General features: G+C 38.4%; 1 protein-coding gene across 2 annotated transcripts in view; it reads left to right on the plus strand.

Annotated features, from left to right (window-relative positions):
- Positions 1–24289, plus strand: part of fancc (FA complementation group C) — a 68469-nt gene that overhangs the window by 36421 nt on the left and 7759 nt on the right. For both annotated transcript variants that reach the window (XM_061900606.1, XM_061900599.1), the window contains 8 exons: positions 904–1068; positions 1219–1378; positions 7543–7598; positions 13929–14028; positions 14273–14348; positions 20307–20403; positions 20528–20690; positions 22271–22495. In XM_061900606.1, coding sequence (XP_061756590.1) covers positions 904–1068; positions 1219–1378; positions 7543–7598; positions 13929–14028; positions 14273–14348; positions 20307–20403; positions 20528–20690; positions 22271–22495 — 1042 coding nt within the window. The remainder of the gene's footprint in view (positions 1–903; positions 1069–1218; positions 1379–7542; positions 7599–13928; positions 14029–14272; positions 14349–20306; positions 20404–20527; positions 20691–22270; positions 22496–24289) is intronic.

Consider the following 24289-nt stretch of genomic DNA (forward strand, 5'->3'; position numbering starts at 1 on the left):
TGCTAATGGGCACGGAATAATATGATGTGTATGTGGAGGCAAATATAGTATGTACGACACCGCACGCCCACATGTAGTAGGTTTATATAAACCCTTGAGGCATCATTAGTTGTTATTTGTTGAACGATACAACTTAAACATATGGAAGAAATGACACAAAAATTAATGTAATTTCAAGTTTATCCTAAAAAGAGTAAACATTTGAATAATGACAACAATTTACTGGATGCCGTAGAAAAGACGCAGCTATTCTGCACAGATGAGGGTAGAGTGGAATAGGCACATAAACACAGAAACAAAATAAATCTGATTGATTTTCAAAATTACACACTTGACAATAGGTCATTCACTCATGTTAAAAGCCCAAAAAAAGACAATTCCAAGCAAGTACACCCCTCGTCTCCTTCTCCAATTGGATCTTTCACTTGTTTGTTCTTGAATGTATCCAATCTACCAATTGTTTGGCGCAAAAGTACGTGTTTTATCCACAACAACATACAGTATTTTGCCACTACTGCCGTCTGCAGTCGGGGGTGCAATGTTAAGTTGGTGAGTGTTGGAGGAGTACGCAGCAAACTCGCAGTTCAAACGCAACGCAAATGCACTAGGTGTAATTAAGGGTTACGACTCCATCTATCAACCTCATCCATTATTGCAGCACATTTTGATATTAGTAGCCCTTACACCCAGTAAAACAACTGTTCCGGGATGCAAAATAAGTTTGCCGCTGGCCGCGTTAAACTGATGTCCTTTATAGACAAGGTTTATCACACTACTTTTTTTGTGGGGGAAATTTTTGTGGTCGCTAACACAGGTCTGACTCTACCTGCCTTTCTGTGTGGTGCGGTTAGATATGTTCAGTTTGCGTGTATGTACCTAATAAAAAAGACTGTGTGTATGCAGTTGTTCATGTGACAGGACTGTCGCCATATCCGAGGCGTGCATCCCCCTGGTTACCTGCGCAGAAGTTGCTCCTCTCATTGGAGCTTTACTCCAGAGGACATTGACATGTCCACAATCAACAATTACTGATAGCTTCCTGGGAGCTCTAAGTTCCGCCTATTCCAGGTATTTCACACTAACATACTTGCTTGGATAAACCATACCATTGCTTGGAAGTATCTAGGCTTGAGCCTCAACATCTGCTTTGCAGATGGTTCAACTTACAATGTGATACAATGTGATTTGACATAATAAATATGACTTAAAAATTCTCAGTGGTCGCTTGGCACTAGAGGACCATGCTGTAGTCGTCCTGTGGTATCACAGCCTGCCCAGCCTGGAGGAAGCGGTGCTCAGTTTGCTGGAGTCAACTGTCCTGGCCAATACTAAGATATCACCGCAGAAGCTCCAACAGCAAATAACACAGTCACTCCTGGTGGGTCATGTTTGTTATCCTGTTAAATGACTCATTTGACCTAATTTGTCCCAATGCGGAACACAGTATGTATTTAAAAGACTATTGTACTCAGGCCACCAACTAGAATCTATCTTAAGAAATCACCATGACTAATATTAAGCTTTTCAAAGTTTTACAATAATATTAACAACATTTCTATTTATTTTTGGTGGTATTGTTCCACTGCCTGGCTAACTTGCACTATAATTGAATCTGCTCTGCGCTTGCTTCACATTATTTGGCCGGGGCCAAACTTCGTCTCACATCATTTGGTGTGTGCCACACAGTCTTTGTTGTGTGGAATATATCGCTCCAGTCACTCTCCCCTATTTAACAAAGAAAAGATCATGCTCTTGTTCAAAGAGCAGCAAAATCATTGAGCTCTCTGTTAAGAAAGTATGCTTGGCTGCGAGAAAATACATACTCCTGTCCTGCATAAATGCCATTTTAAATGCACACATTTCTGACAAGCATTAACCGTGACCTCGCTGAAAAGTATCAAGAAGTAGTAGAAGACTAGAAGAAATTGTAAAGTTATGAGAATAGTCTTAAAAAATGTTAACACAGATTATTTTATCCATCCCTCCATTTTATTTACTGTGTTTTCCTCACTAAGATTGAGGGTAAGTTGGAGGCTATCCCATTTAACTTAGGGTACACTTAGGGGCGGTTTAGCTCGGTTGGTAGAGTGGCCGTGCCAGCAACTTTAGGGTTGCAGGTTCGATTCCCGCTTCTGCCAACCTAGTCACTGCCGTTGTGTCCTTGGGCAAGACACTTTACCCACCTGCTCCCAGTGCCACCCACACTGGTTTGAATGTAACTTAGATATTGTGTTTCACTATGTAAAGCGCTTTGAGTCACTTGAGAAAAAGCGCTATATAAATATAATTCACTTCACTTCACTTCACCCTATATGGGCGCTAGCCAATCGCAGGACACATGTAGACAAACAACTATTCGCACCCACAGTCATACCTATTGCCAATTTAGAGTCTCTAATTAACCAACCATGCATATTTTTAGAATGTGGGAGGAAGAAGGTGTAATTGAAGAAAACCCATTTATGCACAGGGAGAACATGCTAATTTTGAGACCAGATATACATGCTAACAAATAGGCCACTGTGGAGCCTATTTATATTTTTTGCTAGAAGTTACAGTAATTCTAATATTATGACATTATATTCATAAAATTAGGGTACAAGTTTTTTAATGTCATACAACCAACCTCTGGCAAAAACGATGGCCTCACCAGACTTAGAGAATGTTAATTCAGTTATTTAATTTTGTCGAAAAAAATAAGCGATCTCAGACATGACACAAATCTATAGTCATTTCGAATGTCAACTTTCTAAACAAAATCAAGAATATACATTGTGGTACTCCCATTTAGATCAAGTAGAGTGAAAAAATAATAATTGACTCACTAATGTTCAAATTGACACACATTACCAACCTCAAAGCAATTTTATTTGGTACAAGGTGTAATGATTAGAGTAGAGGGCAGTCATACATAAGAGATACATGTGGACTGCAGGTTGACGCCTGTTCAATAGGGGACCCTAAAAAGCAAGCCCAAAACTTATATTTTTTTATTGAGAATATAGAACATGACACACAGCGCTCAAAAATATATCAAAATGTTTTACTGCGACTTTGATAAGCTACGAAGCCGCAATTCTTGATGGTTTGTCAGCGTATTACGGCTACAGTAGTCAGACGTACTGTGCTTGAACAAGCACATATTATTGTGGTGTGTGTGTATAAGGACACACACCATGGCATTTTGTTTTTGACCTAATATATAATAATGCCAAAACAACTTTTCTTACCCAATGGTCACTGCTAATGATGTGTATACGGGATCTGAAAATTTGCAAGCGTCCGCTATTGGAGCCCGCGCCGCAAACATTAAGGTCCTTTTTTTCCCTGTCCTCTTGTTGTGGGGCATTCATTCTCCGCTCTTGCCATTTGTGATACAAAGCAGCATGCAGTTTTAGTTTATATCTGTCAGTACACTCGCTATGGAAGCCCTAACAACTACCGCTAAAACAAAGATGACGGGGCGAAGACGGTGTTGAAGTGAAGCCACGTTAATAAGCCTGCCCACAAAATGGCACATCCTGAAGAGACGGTCAAAAAGCGACTTGAAGATGTTCTGTAAAACATAATTCATGCAACATTTTGACCAAATAACCACCATTACATGTTATGTAGACCACAAGGAAGTGTTTTAAATTTAGAGAAAGAAGAAAAAAATGAAAATAGACTTCAAAAGACTCGCTCATAGGCAGTGTGCCTTATAATCTGATGCGCCGTATCACTAAAAAAAATATGTTTGTGTGCAGTTAAAATAAATTTAAAAAAGTTTAAGAAAACAAAGCTGTATGTCTTGAAAACAAAAATTGCATAGCAAAACAAATGGGCGGGAACTAGAGTCACCATCTGTGACCGAACTGTAAAACCACCTAAAGGAAATTCGATTTAAATAAGGATAGAATAAAGAGGAAAAAAAACAAGGTTAAGTGAAGTGTTAAGTACAATCAATTATGGACTATGATGATGACTGGATGAAAGTCATTTTCAGTGGTGAATCACAAATCTGCATTGGGCAAAGTGATGATGCTGGAACTTTTGTTTGGTGCCGTTTCAATGAGAATGTACATTTCCCAGTCATTATTGATATGGGGCTGCATGCCAGGTAATGGGACGGGGGAGATAGCTGTCATTTCATCTTCATTAAATGCACAAGTTTACATTGACATTTTGGACACTTTTATTATTCCATCAATTGAAATAATGTTTGGAAATTATTATATCACTTTTCAAAATGATATAATAAATGATTCTAGCCATAGAGAAAAAAAACTGAAGTCTTTCTTTAAAGAAACACACCCAAGGTCAATGCCATGACCTGTAAATAGTCCGGATCTCAATCCAAAAATGTATTGAAAAAAATTATAAAACGTATTTCTTATATTAATTTATATTATTCTCATTTTGTCCTAATATTTCCACTTAATTATCTTGGAATGATGGCTTTTTCTTGTAATTCTAGGACTTTATCCTGTTAAATGATGTCTTATTTCCTGATAATGTTTTTATCTCACATGTTTACAACTTTATTGTTGTAATACCCTGACATTTTTATACAATTGTGATCCTAATAATACTAGCATGAGTCATACGTATTTTAATCTAAAAAATATTTTCTTGTAATATTTAATATTTATCTTGTAATTTTACAGCTGTATTCTCATAATATTCTTCACAAATATATGTTGATAATATTATGCCATTTTCCCCAAATTATCATGACCTAGATTTATTTTCTTGTAAAAATAGCAGCCCTTATTTATTCAAATAACTACTTTATTTTTAAAATATTTTGATTACGTTGTGCCATAAAATTTCCTTCCTTCTTATACTATTATTTATTTAACTTTCTAAGTGTGTGAAATAAGATTTACCGTCCAACTTGACTTGCATAAACGAAAGCCAAACCTTGTTAGCTGTGTCACTGCTGTTTACACAGAGTGATGGTCCACTTGAGTTTTGCAGAAATTTTAACAATGCACACTTTTTGGGTTTCACATTTCTATACCCATAAAATCAGACAGATTGCTGTAAAGATGACTAACACTGCACTGCTGATTGCCGTCTCCTGTGTGTATGAGTTACTAATCAGGCTTGTTGGAAAGAATTTAAGGGGTTACATCTCTGTTTACCGCATGTGTATGTAGGAGGGAAGAGAGAAAATCCTTAGGTTTTTGTCTCTCATTTTTCCTGGGCCCATTTGTTTACACTTTTATCCATTTTTGATTGACCTTTGTTTATCATCTAAGTGGGTACACATGCACATGTGCATGTACACACAGCTGTAGTGAACATGCTTTATGACATCTGGTGTAATGTGTCTGTCGTTAAGAGGTTGGGAGGCAAACGTTTAGGTTTCACTTAGCCTTACGGTTGTTGGATGTCAGATGTGCCTCTGTATAGAAAACACACGTCACAATAAAGTACACTGGCTTGTGTCTGTTTTTACCTTCTTTTCAATCACTTTAAAAAAAAACTGCAGTCAAATTAGGAAACCTGAAATTTAGCCGGACATTAGGTGTTTTGCTTTGTGCCGCCTTTAGACTCAATAACAATAAACCTTCAATAACAATAAACCTTTGCTTCCTGGTTTCCGACCGCTAAAAAAAAACAATGTTTATTGTGTGCTGTAATTAAGCCTCCCTAAAACATTAGCGGTAAGGTAATGCAGGCTCACGCTAAAAGGCCACATCTGTTTTCACTAGCAGGAGCCACGACAAGGTTTTTTTTCACACTGGCGTACAAAGCAAGCTTGGTACATTAAGTGCTGTCTTTTGGCCTGACAGGACAACAAAAAACTAAAATGTGCATTGGATGAAGGTTAAGATATTCCAATAATAACAATTCTCTGATGGGGGGGGGGGCTGTTTTCCCAATTTAAGTAATTTTTTAACCATAGACATACTGTACAGCAGTAGTTGTCAATTTTTTTCACAAATTGCCACCTCAGAAAAGATTTGGCTCTTCAAATACCACCATAATAACCAACAATAAAGTACAGTAGTGTAGTAGGCCTAAGTATTCATTTAAACAAGGCAGAGATTTTGCTTAGCGTAAATATACTTAATATTTTTGGCCACTGTGACATAACACACAGTTTGAACAGTAACTCTGTGTTTGAGTTCAGGAAAATAAAAATAAAAACTGTACTTTAATTAACTATTTATTTGGCCAACCACTTGATAGAGCCTGGCTACCAATTTGAGAATCACTGCTGTACAGAAAATAAAATATATTGTTGTAAATGAAAAATGTAAATACACAATACAGTATATATTTTTCGCATAAATTTATCGTATGTTCGGACTACTGTGCCTTGAAGCATGCATACTAAGCAGGGTGTACTTGTGTAGCATGTCTTTGTGACAGGGCAGGCTAAAATATATGGGTGAATATTTCAAATTGAGAGACACATCAACATGTAGAGGATTGTAGACATGAGCAGTGCAGCTGTTAAGTGTTTGTGCTGGGGCGTTTTTAGAATGTGTTAAATCTAAAACATGTGAAGGGATTACAAAAGTTGGAGTTGAGGGAAGGGGGGGGGGGGGGGGGGAACTGAATTGGCGTAAGAGTGACATCCAGTGGTCAATATCTGTAAATGCTGCACTTTGGTACTTCCATCACGATAGTTATTGCTATTTGTTGGCAAGAAGTTTTAGACAATGAACCACTGAATCTTTTTTTTTTTTTCCTGTCCAGCTTCTCAGGCAAATCATATTGTTGATGTAGATGCCCATATCGGCTATACAGATATACTTTACAAAAGAGAAGTGTAGGATACTTCTCTTGTTGCCTTAATTGTATTTGACTTTATTAAATGTATTTATATTATCATTTGGTGTATTGACTTTACTAAATGTATTTATATTATCATTTGGTGCAGCCGGGCCGGAGAAAGAGGGGGTAGAAAGAGAAAAAAAGACAGAGGGGGAAATTGTGGGGACAAGAGGGGGATAAGACAGAAAGACAACAGCAAACACAACAATAACAACAACAGCACTAAAGCAACATCGGCAAATACGATATGTACAATTATGATGGTAAAAGTGATAGCAAAGAAGCAGTTAGCGAAATACATTATAATACAGAAATGACAATGGACATTATGTCACTACAAAAGGAGCAATACAAATACCAATAGAAATAGCGCTATTTTATATGTATATATAATACCAATAATTTACCTCTATTATCAACAATGCAGTTGTTTAAATGCAACAATACATATACGTAATGATAACTAGAGATACAAAAGAAAGCAGAAAATTGGAGGGGAAGAAAGAGAAGCAACCTCTACTAACCTTGTAGATTGTTATTTTAACAATAGGTTTAGCTGTCAGTGTGCCATGTGTTCTCCAGTTTACCCAAGGGTAACATCGTTAATTTATGTTTGATGAAACGTTATGTGCATGAGTGTATGTATGTATATGTACTTGCATATGTACAGTATGTGTATATGTATGTTTTTGTACAGTGAATGTACATGTACAGTATGTTTATATGTATATTTGTACAGTCAATCTTCATTTTAATGTCTGTGTGTTGCAGCCTAAAGCCTGTGCCCAGTACTGCTCCATGTTCTTGGTTGTCAATGACATCTTTAGGTAAGCAATGATGTGATATTAATATACTGTATTGTTATTCTACCTTAAATGCGCCAATAAATGCCGCTATTCATATAACTAAAAAGTCTCCTGTAGTCATCCAGTGTGTGGTAAACAAAAGCAAATAATTAGTGCTGAGTCAGAAAACATTATTTACAGTGACTGTAGGCAAAAGAAGTAGAAATTTTTGGGCACCTCACGATTCAAGTTGATTACGATTCTTGTGGTAACAATTCATTTCAGAATCTATTGTTGATTTAACACGAATCTCGTAATATGATATTTAGTATATACATTTTAATCAAGCCTTTTTGAAACAGGTTACAGATTACAAAAGCTCCTCTTAGCTGCTGACGTACAATTTAAAAGCGCACTGTTGGTCTAATAAAAGGATTTTTAAGAATTTATTTTCAACAATTACAGAATGTTAACCGGTCTAATAAAACAAAATAGAGTAACCTAATCCCATTTTAAGCTGTACAATACTTAGGATAGAAATTTAAAAAGCAATTCAGAAGACATACAAACACAATACTTTTAAATACAATACTAAAAAAAGGAAAACCAAAATATTATGAAAGCAACATTATCAATAACAATGGTCATTTCAATAATAATTGTTTGTTTGTAATCCAAAAATGTAACCTTAAAAAAAACACCTTTTAAAACTAATTTTGGGAATTACTGTAAATTGATTCTCAAAAAATATGAATTGATTTAAAATCTGAATTAAATAACATTTTTGGATGGGAATCAATTTTTTGAACGACACGTAGGCAACCTCCTTCCTTAAGTAGTTTATGACCTATATACAGTACAAGATGACAATATTTGCATTTGATGTATCATGAGTAGTGAGCATTTAGCAGCTTTATGTCTGCATGCACTTTAAAATGTTGCTACTCAGCTGTTGGTGTGAAAACTCTTGTGTGTTGTTTGTGTTGTTTACTCATGCTGTAATGTTGTTTCCGATGAATTTATTAGCTGTATATTGCTGACTTGGCAGTTTTCTCCTTACCACTGTTACAAACCCCGTTTCCATATGAGTTGGGAAGATGTGTTGGATTTCAATTTAAACGCAATAAAATGATTTGCAAATCCTTTACAACCCAAATTCAATTGAATGTACTACAAAGACAAGATATTTGATGTTCAAACTCATAAACTTAATTTTTTTTCTGCAAATACTTATTAACTTAGAATTTCATGGCAGCAGCATGTGCCAAAGTAGTTGGGGAAGGGCATGTTCACCACTGTGTTTCATCACCTTTTCTTTTAACAACACTCAATAAAACTCAATAAACCTTTGGGAACTGAGGAGACACATTTTTGAAGCTTTTCAGTTGGAATTCTTTCCCATTCTTGTTTTATGTACAGATGAAGTTGTTCAACAGTCCAGGGTCTCCTTTGTGGTATTTTAGGCTTCATAATGCGCCACACATTTTCAATGGGATACAGGTCTGGACTACAGGTAAGCCAGTCTAGTACCCGCACTCTTTTACTATGAAGCCACGCTGTTTTAGACTTAGACTTAGACTTCCTTTTTATTGTCATGCAAATTTGAACTTTACAGTACAAATAAGAATGAAATGTCGTTGCAATAAGGTGCAGATATAAATAAATAGATTGCTGTACAGATAAATATATTGCACTTTTGCATATGCATCCAGGTTTATGGATGTATTTTATATTGTCTTTTTTATTCCAGTGAGTTAATCAATTTTGGGGGGGAGTTGAGGGGATAATTTAATTATGATGCGTTCAAGAGTCTTACGGCCTGAGGGAAGAAGCTGTCACAGAATCTGGAGGTTCTGCTTCGGAGGCTGCGGAACCTCTTCCTAGTGTCCAGCAGTGAAAACAGTCCTTGGTGGGGGTGGGAAGAGTCTTTGCAGATTTTTTGAGCCCTGGTCAGGCAGCGGCTTTTTGCGATCTCCTGGATAGGAGGAAGAGGAGTCCTGATAATCTTTTCCGCCGGCCTCACCACTCTCTGGAGATACTTCCAGTCTGAGGCATTGCAGGCTCCAGTCCAGACAGAGATGCAGGCTCTCTAAAGTGCCTCTGTAGAATGTGGTGAGAATGGGGGGAGGGAGCTGTGCTCTTTTCATCCGACGCAAAAAGTGCATGCTGGTCTGCACATCCCTTAAGCACCTCAGGGTTTTCAGGACATCCGCTGTGTCCAGGTTGAGCGGCTGCTCATCAGGGCGAGGGATGGATTTTCTCTTCGGAGTGGTGTTAAGTGCCTCAAACCTTGCAAAGTAGTTGTTTAGGTCATTCAGGAAGCTGATACTGTTGTCACAGGGTCGGGGGGCAGCTTTATAGTCCGTGATGACCTGTATACCCTGACACATTCGTCTTGTGTTCGTGGGGTTCTCGAAGAAGTCCTGCAGTTTCTGACTGTGAGCACGCTTTGCAACCTTAATGGCACGGTTCAGGTTAGCTCTGGCTGTTTTTAATGCTACCATGTCGCCAGACTTAAACACCTTGTTCCGAGCCTTCAGCATTGCACGTACCTCACTGTTCATCCACGGTTTCTCATTTTAACAAGTGACTTGGCATTGTCTTTCTGAAATAAGCAAGGGCGTCCATGGCAACGTTGCTTGGATGGCAACATATGTTGTTCAAAAACCTGTGTGTACCTTTGAGCATTAATGGTGCCTTCACAGATGAGTAAGTTACCCATGCCTTGGGCACTAATACACCCCCTTACCATCACAGATGCTGGCTTTTCAACTTTATACCTAGAACATTCCTGATGGTTCTTTTCCTCTTTGGTCCGGAGGACACGACGTTCACCGTTTTCCAAAAAACAATTTGAAATGTGGACTCGTCAGACCACAGAACACTTCTCCACTTTGCAGCAGTCCATCTTAGCTGAACTCGGGCCCAGCGAAGCCGGCGGCGTTTCTGGGTGTCGTTGATAAATGGCTTTGCATAGTAGTTTTAACTTGCACTTAGAGATGTAGCAACACACTGTAGTTACTGACAGTGGTTTTCTGAAGTGTTCCTGAGCCCATGTGGTGATATCCTTTACACACTGATGTCGCTTTTTGATGCAGTACCGCCTGAGGGAATGAAGGTCTGTTATCGCTTACATCCAGTGATTTCTCCAGATTCTCTGAACCTTTTGATGGTATTACGGACCGTAGATGGTGAAATTCCTAAATTCCTTCCAATAACCCATTGAGAAATGTTGTTCTTAAACTGTTTGACAATTTGCTCACGCATTTGTTCACAAAGTGGTGACCGTTTCCCAATCCTTGTTTCTGAATGATTGAGCATTTCACGGAAGCTGCTTTTATAGCCAATCATGGCACCCACCTGTTCCCAATTAGCCTGCACACCTGGGGAATGTTCCAAATAAGTGTTTGATGAGAATTCCTCAACTTTATCAGTCTTTATTGCCACCTTTCCCAACTTCTTTGTCACGTGTTGCTGGCATCAAATTCTAAAGTTAATGATTATTTCCCCTCCGCCCCAAAAAAGTTTTTATCAGTTTGAACATCAAATATGTTGTCTTTGCAGCATATTCAACTGAATATGGGTTGAAAATGATTTGCAAATAATTGTATTCCATTTATATTTACATCTAACACAATTTCCCAACTCATATGGAAACGGAGTTTGTACAACATTGGGTTCTGTTGCTGCTGTGTTGTGTGTTAACATGTTAATCAATTATTATAGTCAAAACAGTGCAACGTTTTTGATGTACTCCAAATCATCACTAAGGAGACCTATGATGATTTTTGTCTTTTCTGACTTATTAATATTGGTACAATGTTGGATACTCATGTGGAAAAAAATGTATCACTTCACAAGAGTCATGTATTTGGACGTGAGCTTGCACCCAGTTTTGGATGTCTTTTAAACACAGTTTAAAAGACATTTTGCAGTCTTTTTTTAACAGTGGTCACGGTGTGGTAAGCATACTTATGTGGGTATTTCTAGTGCATGCTGTCTGCCAGCCTCCTCTTTGCTTCAGGCAGTGAGACTTATTTCATGCCCTCCCGCCTGCTCTGATGTCTACTCTGAGTCTTTGAAATCTTCAAATAAAATAAAAATATCCATATTTATTTGACAGCAAGATTTTACACAGAACTCTTTTGTCCCGGATAGATCAGTAAGTACAAAGTTTGATTAGCCGTTAAACTCTGACAAAAAGACAACATTGGTACATTACTACTTGTTTTTTTGGAAACAAAAGGGAAGGGAAGATGAAGTATTATATTCGCCGAATCGTGGAATATCCACAATAATGACGACATGCAGCTTCAGTGAGAAAAAAGCTGGTATAATCAACTTTTTTGATGCTGCATTGTGTGACACAATATGTACCTTGTGTTGTAACTGTCAAATCTTTATACTGTTTATGAAGTTTATTTTTAAATATGTGGACAAAAAATAGCGGTGATGTTTGTCTTCAAGATATATATTTAACAGTGTACATTTTAAAAAGATACATTCTGGTACTTTTGAAAGGGTTGGGTTGTGGTTTTTAAATGTGACAGCGGAGCCACATTTACATAAGAACTTATATCCAATACATATAAAATAGACAAGTGGTTCCGAAATTTATAAAAAAAAATTTTTTTACCAAGTACCTTTTTAGAAAAATCTTGGCTCAGTCTCAATGTACCACCATAATGACCAACATTAAAATACAATAGCGTAGTAGGCCTAAGTATTTATTAAGAACAAGGCATAGGTTATATTTAACAAGTGCATTTCATATTTTGGCCACTCTAACATTAAACACAGTTTGAACAGTAACACTGTGTTCCAATATAGGAAAATAAAACATTGTACTTTAATCAAGGGATTATTTGGCATACCACTATTGACACAGTCGTGTGTAGAGATTATGGCCAACTCGGTTTTAGGCTATCTCATCAATGATTGGTCAAAAGGGACTCACGTGACAACAAGGAGCCATGACTGCTACTAACTTTGAGATAATGCTGTGTGTTTGCGGCGCTACCTCGTTAGTTTTTCGACGTGTATAAATGCCTTGTTGTGCAGCATGGGGCTGCTCCAACCGCGGGAATTGTGGAAAGCTTTTACATCGATTTCCTCACAACCCGGAAAGACGACAAGTATGGCAAGTGAAGGTTCGCCATCAACACTGGAGAATCACTGATTACAGCGTCTAGTGCGAGGTAAACATAGACGCCAATACAAACTTTAAAAGAAAAATATTTTATAGAGATGGTTTGACAAAAACAGACTGTAGAGGTTGCCCTCTAGTGAGTTCTTCGGCCCACCGCACACTGCCAAGAGAGCCAGGAAATTCAGGGTATAACACTGTTTTATTTTCATAAAAGGTGCAGAGGCTTTTGGTTTTCAGCAAAGTGTCTTTGTCTGCTGCCTCCACTCAGCAGCACCTGCAGCTTCGACTACTTCTCTCCTCCCGGCTGCTGCTTATAAAGGGCGACAGGTGATTAAATAACAAGGACCACCTGGGCCATCGACGCACCTGTCGCTGTTTTAGAGGCCAGTCCTGTCAACACCCTGTCCTGCGGCAGGCCCGCAGACCACGCCCCCCACCACACAGACCATATTTAAATCTCAGTAAAACTAAAATAGTGCGATCCGGTAAAAACAGAAGAGAAAGTCAAATACAAATACTAATAGACAAACATTGAAAGAGTAAAATCAACCAAATTTTTGGTGTAATAATAGATGACAAAGTGAACTAAAAATGTAATTAAAAATATACAACATAAAGTGGTTGGAAATGTGCAGAAATGTTTTGGTTTTTTACATATTTTTGCTGTCAGGGTCATGTTTGAGTGTCTATTGGTCCCTAAACACTGCAGGAATCTAGCAGTACATTGCATTGAGTATGGCTGTAAAATGATACTTTCAGGAAAAAAAATATTATTGTAAGTTTATGAGCTGGTGTATGTTTATCAGTATATATAGAATTTTTTTTTGTTTTATTTCGTCATAAAAACTTAACGTAAAGCATTTCATGGATCCGGGCACAGCTGCACATGTCCTTGGCAGTAGTCATAGGGCCTCTAGTTTAGTTGGCCATACTCTCATTATACACGACTCTGACTCGTGGTACATGTACCACAGTTTGAGTATCACTGCACTATACCACAAAGAAATGTTTTAAATGCAGATTATAACCATCATAACCTTTTTAAAGTAAAAAAAAAAAAAAAAGAAGATGGATTTATTGATAATGAGTTATGAGACCCTCTCTCCTATTATCACCTTCTTCCAAGTAACGCCACATTATTTTTAAGTGTAAGTAAATTAATGCTGACTATTATTAAAATGGTGTATAGTGACAGTGATTACATTGTCTTGCACATTTTCCAGATCCATCCTCAAGAAGCGAGAGGATCTTCCATGCATTAGAACTCTCATCCAAACGTTTACGAGCTGCTTCTACAAGGAACTTACAGTATTACATCCACAGGTGTGTATGGCTTGACGCCCTATTCTTTCTCCTGTTTATCATCCACTAGAGGGCACTGGCAGCATTCTTAAACTATTTGTTATTGGCTGCGGTCACGCGGCGTGACAAAGCTAACCTATTACACGCCACATTACACACTTAGCAGCCAGTGTATCACCGCTACGCAGCCCCGCCATTGCGACCATCATTTGTCAGACTCTCAGAGTGTGATTTATGCATGCACATTTCTTTATGTCCTTTTCAGACCCGTTTACCTTTGAAGGCCTTCTTTCCTTTGTCCCCACAAAGTTTGCTGCTTCCGCTCTTGACCCCGCCTACAGGTTAGTGCGGCCATTGCCCAGGTGCGTCACTAGACCTAATACTGTACTGGGGCACACCTGGGGCACAAACAATTCATGTGAGCGTGCAAAGCGCGCAAGCAAAAACATTTTTAGCACTTGTTTATCATAAAAAAATATATTTTTATGTATCATAAAAAATACATAAATAGTGCTTTAAACTATGACATCATATCAGATTATGTTGTATGGATCTTTGATTAACCACCTGAAATTAACTAATGCATTTGACCTACTTGTGCACTTTTTTACTCCAGACTTCTAAACTGCTACTGGTAAAAGCAAAAAGGAAGAGCAATGAATCTTTTTTAATCATATATTGCAGTAATCATCTGCAAATTTAACATCTACAAAAGTAAAACAAAAAATAAAGCACCCCTACATCTCTGGGTTCTTTTATGTTATTTAATTTCCATTTATGGCAATGTGGCTAATCCTATTTCAGATACACAAAACTATAAAATATACACAAAACAATAAAGCCACAGTAGTAGAATAAATGAACAACTGTTGTGTGTCTGTTTAGGGAATCATTTTCTGAGAAGTAAACTGGAATGTCTTGTTTTCATTTTTGCAAAGTGGTCAGTCACTCTGGACAGACATGGAAATATTACAGTAACTGTTATACAGTTGACCAGTGGTTCCCAACTGGTGGGTCGTGACATAAAAGTGGATTGTCTGTCATTTTCAGTGAGTCGCAGTCAGATGTGTGCATGAAAAAAAAAAAAGTTTAGGGAGAAAAAAATCTAATTGCGGCAACAAAACCAGATATTTTTAGCCATTTTTCTAGTGACTATTAATGAGTATTTTAGCAAAAGGCAAACCGACTAACAAGTTGGAGGAGGACTCAGGACAGACATGGAAATATATTTCTAAAAAATCTAAATGGGGCAACAAAACTCGATTTTTCAGCCATCTTTCTGAAAACAAATACAGAAATGTTACTATTTTTTATGGAAACAAAACCAGATCCTTTAGCTGTAGCCATTTTTATGGTGACAAAAAAAGATTATTTTAGTCAAAGTCACACCGATTAACAAGACAAGTCTACTGTGCTATTTTTCTGTGAAATAAACTTGAATGATTTAAAAATTAGGCTCACGAATTAATGATATGGAAAAATGTTTTCTTCTGAAGACAAACCATTTGAGAAGCACTCAACTCACACATGCTTACTCCAAATCATCATTGATGCAGAACCAGCAGACAATAACCAACATGATGTTTCATGTTCATTGGAAATTCCCCCGACAGCTCGTACAGCAAATGAATGTTTGTCTTGATACAAGGAATAACGTTAGCTAACTTAGCATCAACTTAAGACAATAATGTTGCTTAGCTAGCTAGGACTTCACTTACATCTCTCATTCCTCGCTGCTTCTTCCCTGCTGCGGGCGAATAACTTTCTGATATCCATCTAGGAGTTACAGTTTGAGTCAAATCAAAATCAAAATAATATAATTAACAAATTGTTGTTGGCTAACGTTACCTACCTCAGCAGTAATTCGCATCCCCTCTCTCTCTCTCTCTCTCTCTCTCTCTCACTCTCTCTCTCTCTCTCTCAACTGAAGTCTCGATCCACACGTGAATAAATTACCATATTAATTAGCCATGTGCTCATTGTTACGTGGAGTGAATACAGTAGCAATCAATTACCATACTAAGTAGTATGTGCGCTGTTGTCTATGTTATGTAGACTTAAAACTCTGAAGCGTTTTTATTTTATTGGTGAAATTTTTACTGGGGCACTGCAGATCAACACTGGGGCACGTGCCCCAGTGAAATCTGTCTGGCGACGCCACTGCCATTGCCAACCACCATGTGCCATGAGTTAGTGTAGTTTAGTCTTTATTTGAAAGGACAATGCATATAAACATTAAGCTTAAAGACAGATATGTTCTGTACCAGATTATAGTTAAATAGCTGATTTCCATTTGCAGTCCCTGGCTACCTAAATTAAAGGGATACAAAAATCATGCAATAAATTTATGACAATAAAATCATACTATAGTATGTAATCAAATTAAGAAAAGTCATAAAATGCCCTGTCATTGACACATACTTAATATACAATACAACCACACCTAATTTACATCATCACACAAAGACAATACATGCTCTTGTTCACATCCGTCATCATTTGTAAAAACAACCATGATTTAACAGACATACCTCACAGTTTACAACAAAATGCTCTCTTGGATAAATAAAATACACATTTAGTTGATCTGTCAATCACAGTGCCCACGTTAGTGACCGTGTGAGCAGCTTTGATTGCTCCAAAGCCACTTTTTAACTTCAATTGTGACTGAAGAGTATTCTGTTCGACTTTTCAAGTTTGTTTTGAGGTCGTTACATTCCTTTATCGCTTTATATGAAAAGGTTGATTGTGCAAAAGATATTTTACATCTGGGTACGCTACGCTTCCCCCTGGTGGAGGCTCGTGTGTTTCTATTTGTCACAGCAGATGTAAACTGGACAAAGTGCTTAAGTGGTGCTGGTGCAGTGTTATTTAGGATTCGATGGGCCATTCGTATTGATGTTAATCTTTGAATGTTAGCTAAATTTAACAGTCTATATTTTTGGAGAACTAAACAGTGATGGTGGTGTTTTGGTTTTCGGCCAAGGATTTTGTGTGATTGTGCAGTTTCCAATGAATGGCCTCAGTGTAATTTTGCTTGCCTGGGACCAACATGTTATACAATAAAAAAAACGAGACATAATTATTGCATTAAAATAAGTTTGAGCTGCCTCCAGTGTTGATGAATTCCTGATAACTTTTGAACATGTTTATGTTGTATTTTAGACTCTGGCACATCTGTTTGATATTTTTTTTTTAAAGCCAGGTGTTGGGTCTAAAATGACCCAAAAACTCAAACATAAACTATCTTCTAGCTGAGAATGGGCTTTCAGCCAATCACTGGGAACCTTTCCGAGCCTTGTGATTGGCATAGCAGCGAAATGAGCGTGTACTCTTTGTTCGAGGGACAGGTGAAAAAAGCTGTGCCCTGCTTGAAAGAGCTACAGTGTATCGCTGAATGTGAGCATCGCCTACTGAAAAACGTCGGCTGACTCCATTTATCTGTTTACTACAGTGTGTTGGATCAATGTTTGTGTGTGTTTGTGTGTATGTGCGACTGTGCGTGTGTGTATGGATACATTTACCTACATTTGTAGAAGAATCACAGTGGGAAATATTTTAAAAATATATATCGTATAGCATTATAATCACCCACACATTTCATAACCCCTCCTCCAGCAGTACCTACACAGACAGTGTCAACCTCTTTATTGTGGGCCATATAGCCGCGTCAATATATTTATTAATTCTTCCAGGATTTCGCGATGCCAAATTACACAACTTTTACGTAATTTTGCCTAATCCCCGCACATTTTCGCCAATTTAATGCGTCCCAGCAGCACTCAAACTCAACTGTCTGACCAATCAAATGTCTCATTGCATCACTGGAGTTGATTTTGCCTTAACTTTTTGAAAATGCTGCAGCAAAATCATGCATTATAGGTCACCAACAATAACAAAAAAAACCCTGCAAAATCCTTCACAATTGCCCCCTTTTTTTGATTGTCATTGTTTACTAACAGGGCAGCACGGTGAAAGAGGGGTTAGTGCGTCTGCCTCACAATACGAAAGTCCTGAATAGTCATGGGTTCAATCCCGGGCTCGGGATCTTTCTGTGTGGAGTTTGCATGTTGTCTCCGTGAATGCGTGGGTTCCCTCCGGATACTCCGGCTTCCTCCCACTTCCAAAGACATGCACCTGGGGATAGGTTGATTGGCAACACTAAATTGGCCCTAGTCTGTGAATGTGAGTGTGAATGTTGTCTGTCTATCTGTGTTTGCCCTGCGATGAGATAGCGACTTGTCCAGGGTGTACGCCGCCTTCCGCCCGATTGTAGCTGAGATAGGCACCAGCGCCCCCCGCGAGCCCAAAGGGAATAAGCGGTAGAATATTGATGGATGGATGGATTCTTTACTAACAAACTGATGGAAAACTTGCTTTGGAATCAGAAGTCAAAGTGATAAGCACATATTTTAGTTCGGCTTTTGTAGAATTTATTTTGAAAATGACAAAAAATTTAATGACAAAAATGGTTGGATTTTTTAGTTAAGAACTGGATTTGCATGCTGTACATTTTTTTTTCTGTCAAAATATATGTACATTACTCCAGAAAGATGACGTGCCTTATTGACACACAATATTTACAAGCTTTTGCGGACCTCAATAATTGATGTGGCACTGGGCTTTGAGTTTGACACCTGTACATACCTCTGTTATAAATCATGGTGTACTTTTTGTGTCATATTTGTTTGGTGATTTGCTGTAATATTTTTCAAATGTAAAATGAATGCTATTACTGTTGCTCAATACACGTTGGGGAAACACTGGGTGAGGGTATGTCATTCAATGCACAACACTTGGCATTGTCTTGTGCTGTGTGCAAACAAGACACTTCCTCCTGCACGGGCCCCTGAATGGACCTCTTGTTTTCACTAATCAATACTAGTTAATAAGAGCAGTGATTGTTTTCACATGATGGCCAGCAAAAGAACTGAACTTTTTACAGCCTCAAAATAATTACAGTTTGTGTCATTGTTAAAAAGTACCGGTACCCGTTTTGTAACGCACTACTTTATGAGACATACTATATGAGAGCTGTAACAAAGATAATAAGGCTCAGTTATTGTAGTGGTGCACTACTCCACTGAGCATTGTTGTCTTTGCAAAAGGTTGATTGTTTTAATATAAGTTGGATTTTCTTGGTAAGTGAATGCCTTTAAACCCGCTCATCATATTGGATATCAGCGTATTCCAGTGTGGCGGAATAGGCATGTTTATTAGCCGCAAAGGTGAGTCTGCTGCTTATCAATGTGTGCCCAGACTGGCCTGTGCGTGTATACAGGAAGGATTTACAGTACATGAATGGTGCCATTTAGGGACGCTGGAGCGCAGCCAGGAGTGAATGATTACTCCTTATTTATGTGTGTGTGTGTGTGTGTGTGTGTGTGTGTGTATGCGCGTGCGTGTGTGCGTGTCTGCGTGCCTGTGTGTGTAGTGATGATGAATTCTTCACTGACAAGCGAATAGCAATAATGGTGACATGTTTTTATGCTTTTATTCTCCATTTGTGCGCCCAAAAAAAACATTGCTAGAGGATAAAGGGTTGTACTAACGTACTGTATATTAATATTATATACACTTAGCAGACACTCTATTACAGTGTTTCTCAAACTGTGGTATGGGCTCTATCTAATTGCATGCCAAGTAATCACTTGATTAAAGTACAGTGTTTTATTTTTCTATATTCAAACACAGGGTTACAGTTCGAACTATGTGTAATGTAACAGTGGCCAAATATGTTAAATATACTTTTTAAATAAAACGTCTGCCTTGTTTTTAATGAATACTTAGGCAACTATGCTGCTGTATTTTAAAGTTGGTCATTATCGGAGTACTTAGAGAGCTTTATGAGTGTTTTCTGGGGTGGTACTTGGTAAAAAAAAAAAAAAAAAAATTTAAACTTCTACTCTATAAGGTACACCTGCATGTTTAATGACATCCAATACAAGAGATGCACCAACAATCTGTCTTTATATTTAAATTGCACTACTTGTTTGGTGTTAAAGTGTATACAGTATGTTAATAACAATGGTAGAAATAATGATTACTATTTATGTATCCATCTATGTTTATTTGGAGATTATTTTAATATCACATGTATATATTTTATTAATATATTTTGTTTAAACTGTTCACATATTTCATTATGCAAAGTTGTCTCTTAGAGTTGCTTTTTTAAATTGTTTATATTTTGCCAGAGTACTGTCAGATAAATTGCTGGATTTGCTGCCAGTAAATGAGTGCAAAAAGTACAACTTTGAGCCCTAGTGTGTGTGTGTGACCGTGGTTGTTCTCTGCAGAGGTGCCAGGGGAGGCTCGAAGACGTCACCTGTACTGGCTCAGTGGCTCATTACGGAGACTGACAGAGGAGGAAGAGGAGGCAGGTTGCAGTGGCAGGTTAGAGAGTCTCTTGGAGAGAAGAATGTGTGTCTTTGTCTCACACACCGGTCTTTTTGTTTACATTCCATCATTAACTATTATTAACAGTATCTAATGTATCTGTCTGTTGTCCATGTCATAGAATCTTTGAGGCCTGGTTCCTGGTGGTCCAATGTTCCCACTGGGTACAAGCGGCCCTCCAGCTGCTGCTTTCCACACAGCTCCTTGATGTCGATCCCTTGCTGTGGCTGCTGACCTTTTACCATCACCCGACCAAAAGGGGGCACTGCAGGGATGTACAACTGGTAATTCTGTTTCCAGCGCTTGTTTTGGGGTCTTAGATAGCGATATTGTTCCCATCACTTTTTTTTTTTAAATGAGGCAAGTTGTAATGATTGCATTATCTTACAATTCATCATTGATATAAGTTATTATTAATTTATAATAATAAAAACAAAGCCAAAATAAGATATTCATTCAGGCCAAATCTAATAGTGGTCATGCCTACTTGTTTATTTTATTTAGAGACTGCTTGTATATTTGCTACACAAACAATAGATTGAATAATTGTGTATATTCATCTTAGTGCTATCCAATTTAACAAGTTAACGCACGTGATTAATTACAAAAAACATTGCAGTAATTGTGTATTAATGCAGATTAATCACCTAATTTATTTTGAGCGCACATGCTCCCTTTACTTTGACTATGGATGGTTATCTAAAAGAAGGCGTACGTTGTTATACGGTCAGTGATCAGGTCAATGCATACACCTGTGCAATGATGAGTGACGAGACTCCCGATAGGTCTGCTCTCTGTCAAATTTCACTTTCAAATATATCCCGATCGGATTACCGTTACCAAGTTTTGAGCAAAAAAAACACGTAGGTCTTGTAAAACATTTAGATTTTGACAATAAAATTACATTTGTGTCCAAATATTAGGGTATTTTTGAGTAACTTGAAGTTATTCAAGCAAGTAATTTACTGTGATTGATCTTGATTAATTACTATTCAAATGTCTGATTAAAAAATAATCTTGTGACAGCGCTAATTTATATAAATAGTAGTACGACAACATACATTTGTACAATCAATAATGATTAGGTAGTTATCTAGTATATTTTAATGATACCGGTTTTAGGTGTAAAACTACATTTTGGTTAATCTCTGACATAAAATGAATAAAACCGGAATTACAATGTTCATGAATTACAACATATTGTAGCATCCATCCACCTAAATACACCAATCACTGATGATACGCAAGTGTATATATTTATTGACTTGTTTACAGTAGTGGTAAGTCTTATTAAAATAACCTAAGTGCTTCGCACAAATAAATGTGCCTATTTTTCCCCTCATGCTTGCAGCGCCCCCTAGGGAATGTAGCCCTGAGCATGTGCACTGCCACTGCATGTAAAACCGTCCAATAATATTTAAAGCTTGCAAACAAGAGTTGACCATGCTCGTAGGCGGGTAATAGAATACATAAATTAATAAAACTGAGGTAAAAGAATAGCAAAACTTAATTGAATAGCAACACACAAATTGATGCTTACGTGATACTGGCGAGTCCAACAGTCTTAACAAGAATATACTGTGTTGTAGGGGATGATACGCGTGGATCTTTATAGTTTCTACAGCAAACACAGAGCGGGAAGAGACACATTAAAAAGTAAATTATGGATGACTCCTATCACAGAGAGGTGAAGAGGAGGATGAAGTATTGATTTCTTGCTCAAGAGTTTCATCTCCGTCCCCTGTTGCTCCGCCTCCTCTCATAATAGAGCAGACATGCTGTCGTCATCCTCAGTGAATTACTGATGTATTGAATTTGTAATTAACCTGCTTGCATTAAGTCATCATGTCATTTTAATCCCCAGGTACACTTTAAGGAAGCCTGGGACCACCTGCACCACCTCTTTTTTACAGTGCCCGCGCTCGCTCATCCCCTTCTTCCTGTGGAGCGGCTCCACAGTCTGCTGGTGCTCATTTCACCGTGCACTCAGCGACCATCGGCGGCACCGTTATTGATTGTCGACCTTGTGGTCAACTGTGCAGTTTTCTCCCAACAATCACTAAACGTCTCTACAGAGATTGTACGCACGGTGAGGAGTACTCTATCTATGCATTTATCCACCGACAAAAATTACAATAAAAAAGAACCAGAGTTTGGAAGGGCCAGGTTTACCTCGTGTAGCCCATTTAAGTGCCCTTTTGGGCTGGCACCACTTTCAGTGAGCCTGGGCACTCCTCTGGAGCTCTTAAAAAGTTTTTTTCTGAAATCGTACAGCTGGATGGTGTTTTGGAAAGCAGAAACTAAGTGTTTTGACGGATAAAAGCATACCTCAGAGTATTTACTCTGTCTGTTTGCACTCTGGAGCTAACCAAAACATGAGCACTTACAGTGGGGTAAAAAAGTATTTAGTCAGCCACAGATTGTGCAAGTTCTCCCACTTAAAATGATGACAAAGGTCTGTAATGTTCATCATAGGTACACTTCAACTGTGAGAGACAGAATGTAAAAGAAAATCCAGGAATTCACATTGTAGGAATTTTAAAGAATTTATTTGTAAATTAAGGTGGAAAATAAGTTTTTGGTCAATAACAAAAATGTAACTCAATACTTTGTATTATAACCTTTGTTGGCAATAACAGAGGTCAAACGATTACTATAGGTCTTTACCAGGTTTGCACACACAGTAGCTGGTGTTTTGGCCCATTCCTCTATGCAGATCTTCTCGAGAGCAGTGATGTTTTGGGGCTGTCGCCGAGCAACACGGACTTTCAACTACTTCCACAGATTTTCTATGGGGTTGAAGTTTGGAGACTGGCTAGGTCACTCCAGGACTTTCAAATGCTTCTTACGGAGCCACTCCTTCGTTGCCCGGGCGGTGTGTTTGGGATCATTGTCATGCTGGAAGACCCAGCCACGTTTTATCTTCAAAGCTCTTACTGATGGAAGGAGGTTTTGGCTCAAAATCTCACGATACATGGCCCCATTCATTCTTTCTTTAACACGGATCAGTCGTCCTGTCCCCCTTAGCAGAAAAACAGCCCCAAAGCATGATGTTTCCACCCCCATGCTTCACAGTAGGTGTCAATCAATCAATCAATCAATCAATGTTTATTTATATAGCCCCAAATCACAAATGTCTCAAAGGACTGCACAAATCATTACGACTACAACATCCTCGGAAGAACCCACAAAAGGGCAAGGAAAACTCACACCCAGTGGGCAGGGAGAATTCACATTCAGTGGGACGCCAGTGACAATGCTGACTATGAGAAACCTTGGAGAGGACCTCAGATGTGGGCAACCCCCCCCCTCTAGGGGACCGAAAGCAATGGATGTCGAGCGGGTCTAACATGATACTGTGAAAGTTCAATCCATAGTGGCTCCAAGACAGCAGTGAGAGTCCCGTCCACAGGAAACCATCTCAAGCGGATCAGCAGCGTAGAGATGTCCCCAACCGATACAGGCGAGCGGTCCATCCTGGGTCCCGACGAGCGGTCCATCCTGGGTCTCGACTCTGGACAGTCAGTACTTCATCCATGGTCATCGGACCGGACCCCCTCCACAAGGGAGGGGGGGACATAGGAGAAAGAAAAGAAAAGAAGCGGCAGATCAACTGGTCTAAAAAGGAGGTCTATTTAAAGGCTAGAGTATACAGATGAGTTTTAAGATGAGACTTAAATGCTTCTACTGAGGTAGCATCTCGAACTGTTACCGGGAGGGCATTCCAGAGTACTGGAGCCCGAACGGAAAACGCTCTATAGCCCGCAGACTTTTTTTGAGCTCTAGGAATCACTAATAAGCCGGTGTGGTGTTCTTGGGATGCAACTCAGTATTCTTCTTCCTCCAAATACGACGAGTTGAGTTTATACCAAAAAGTTGTATT

This window comes from Nerophis ophidion, linkage group LG01 (genome assembly GCF_033978795.1).
Source record: "Nerophis ophidion isolate RoL-2023_Sa linkage group LG01, RoL_Noph_v1.0, whole genome shotgun sequence".
NCBI classification, from domain to species: Eukaryota; Metazoa; Chordata; class Actinopteri; order Syngnathiformes; family Syngnathidae; genus Nerophis; species Nerophis ophidion.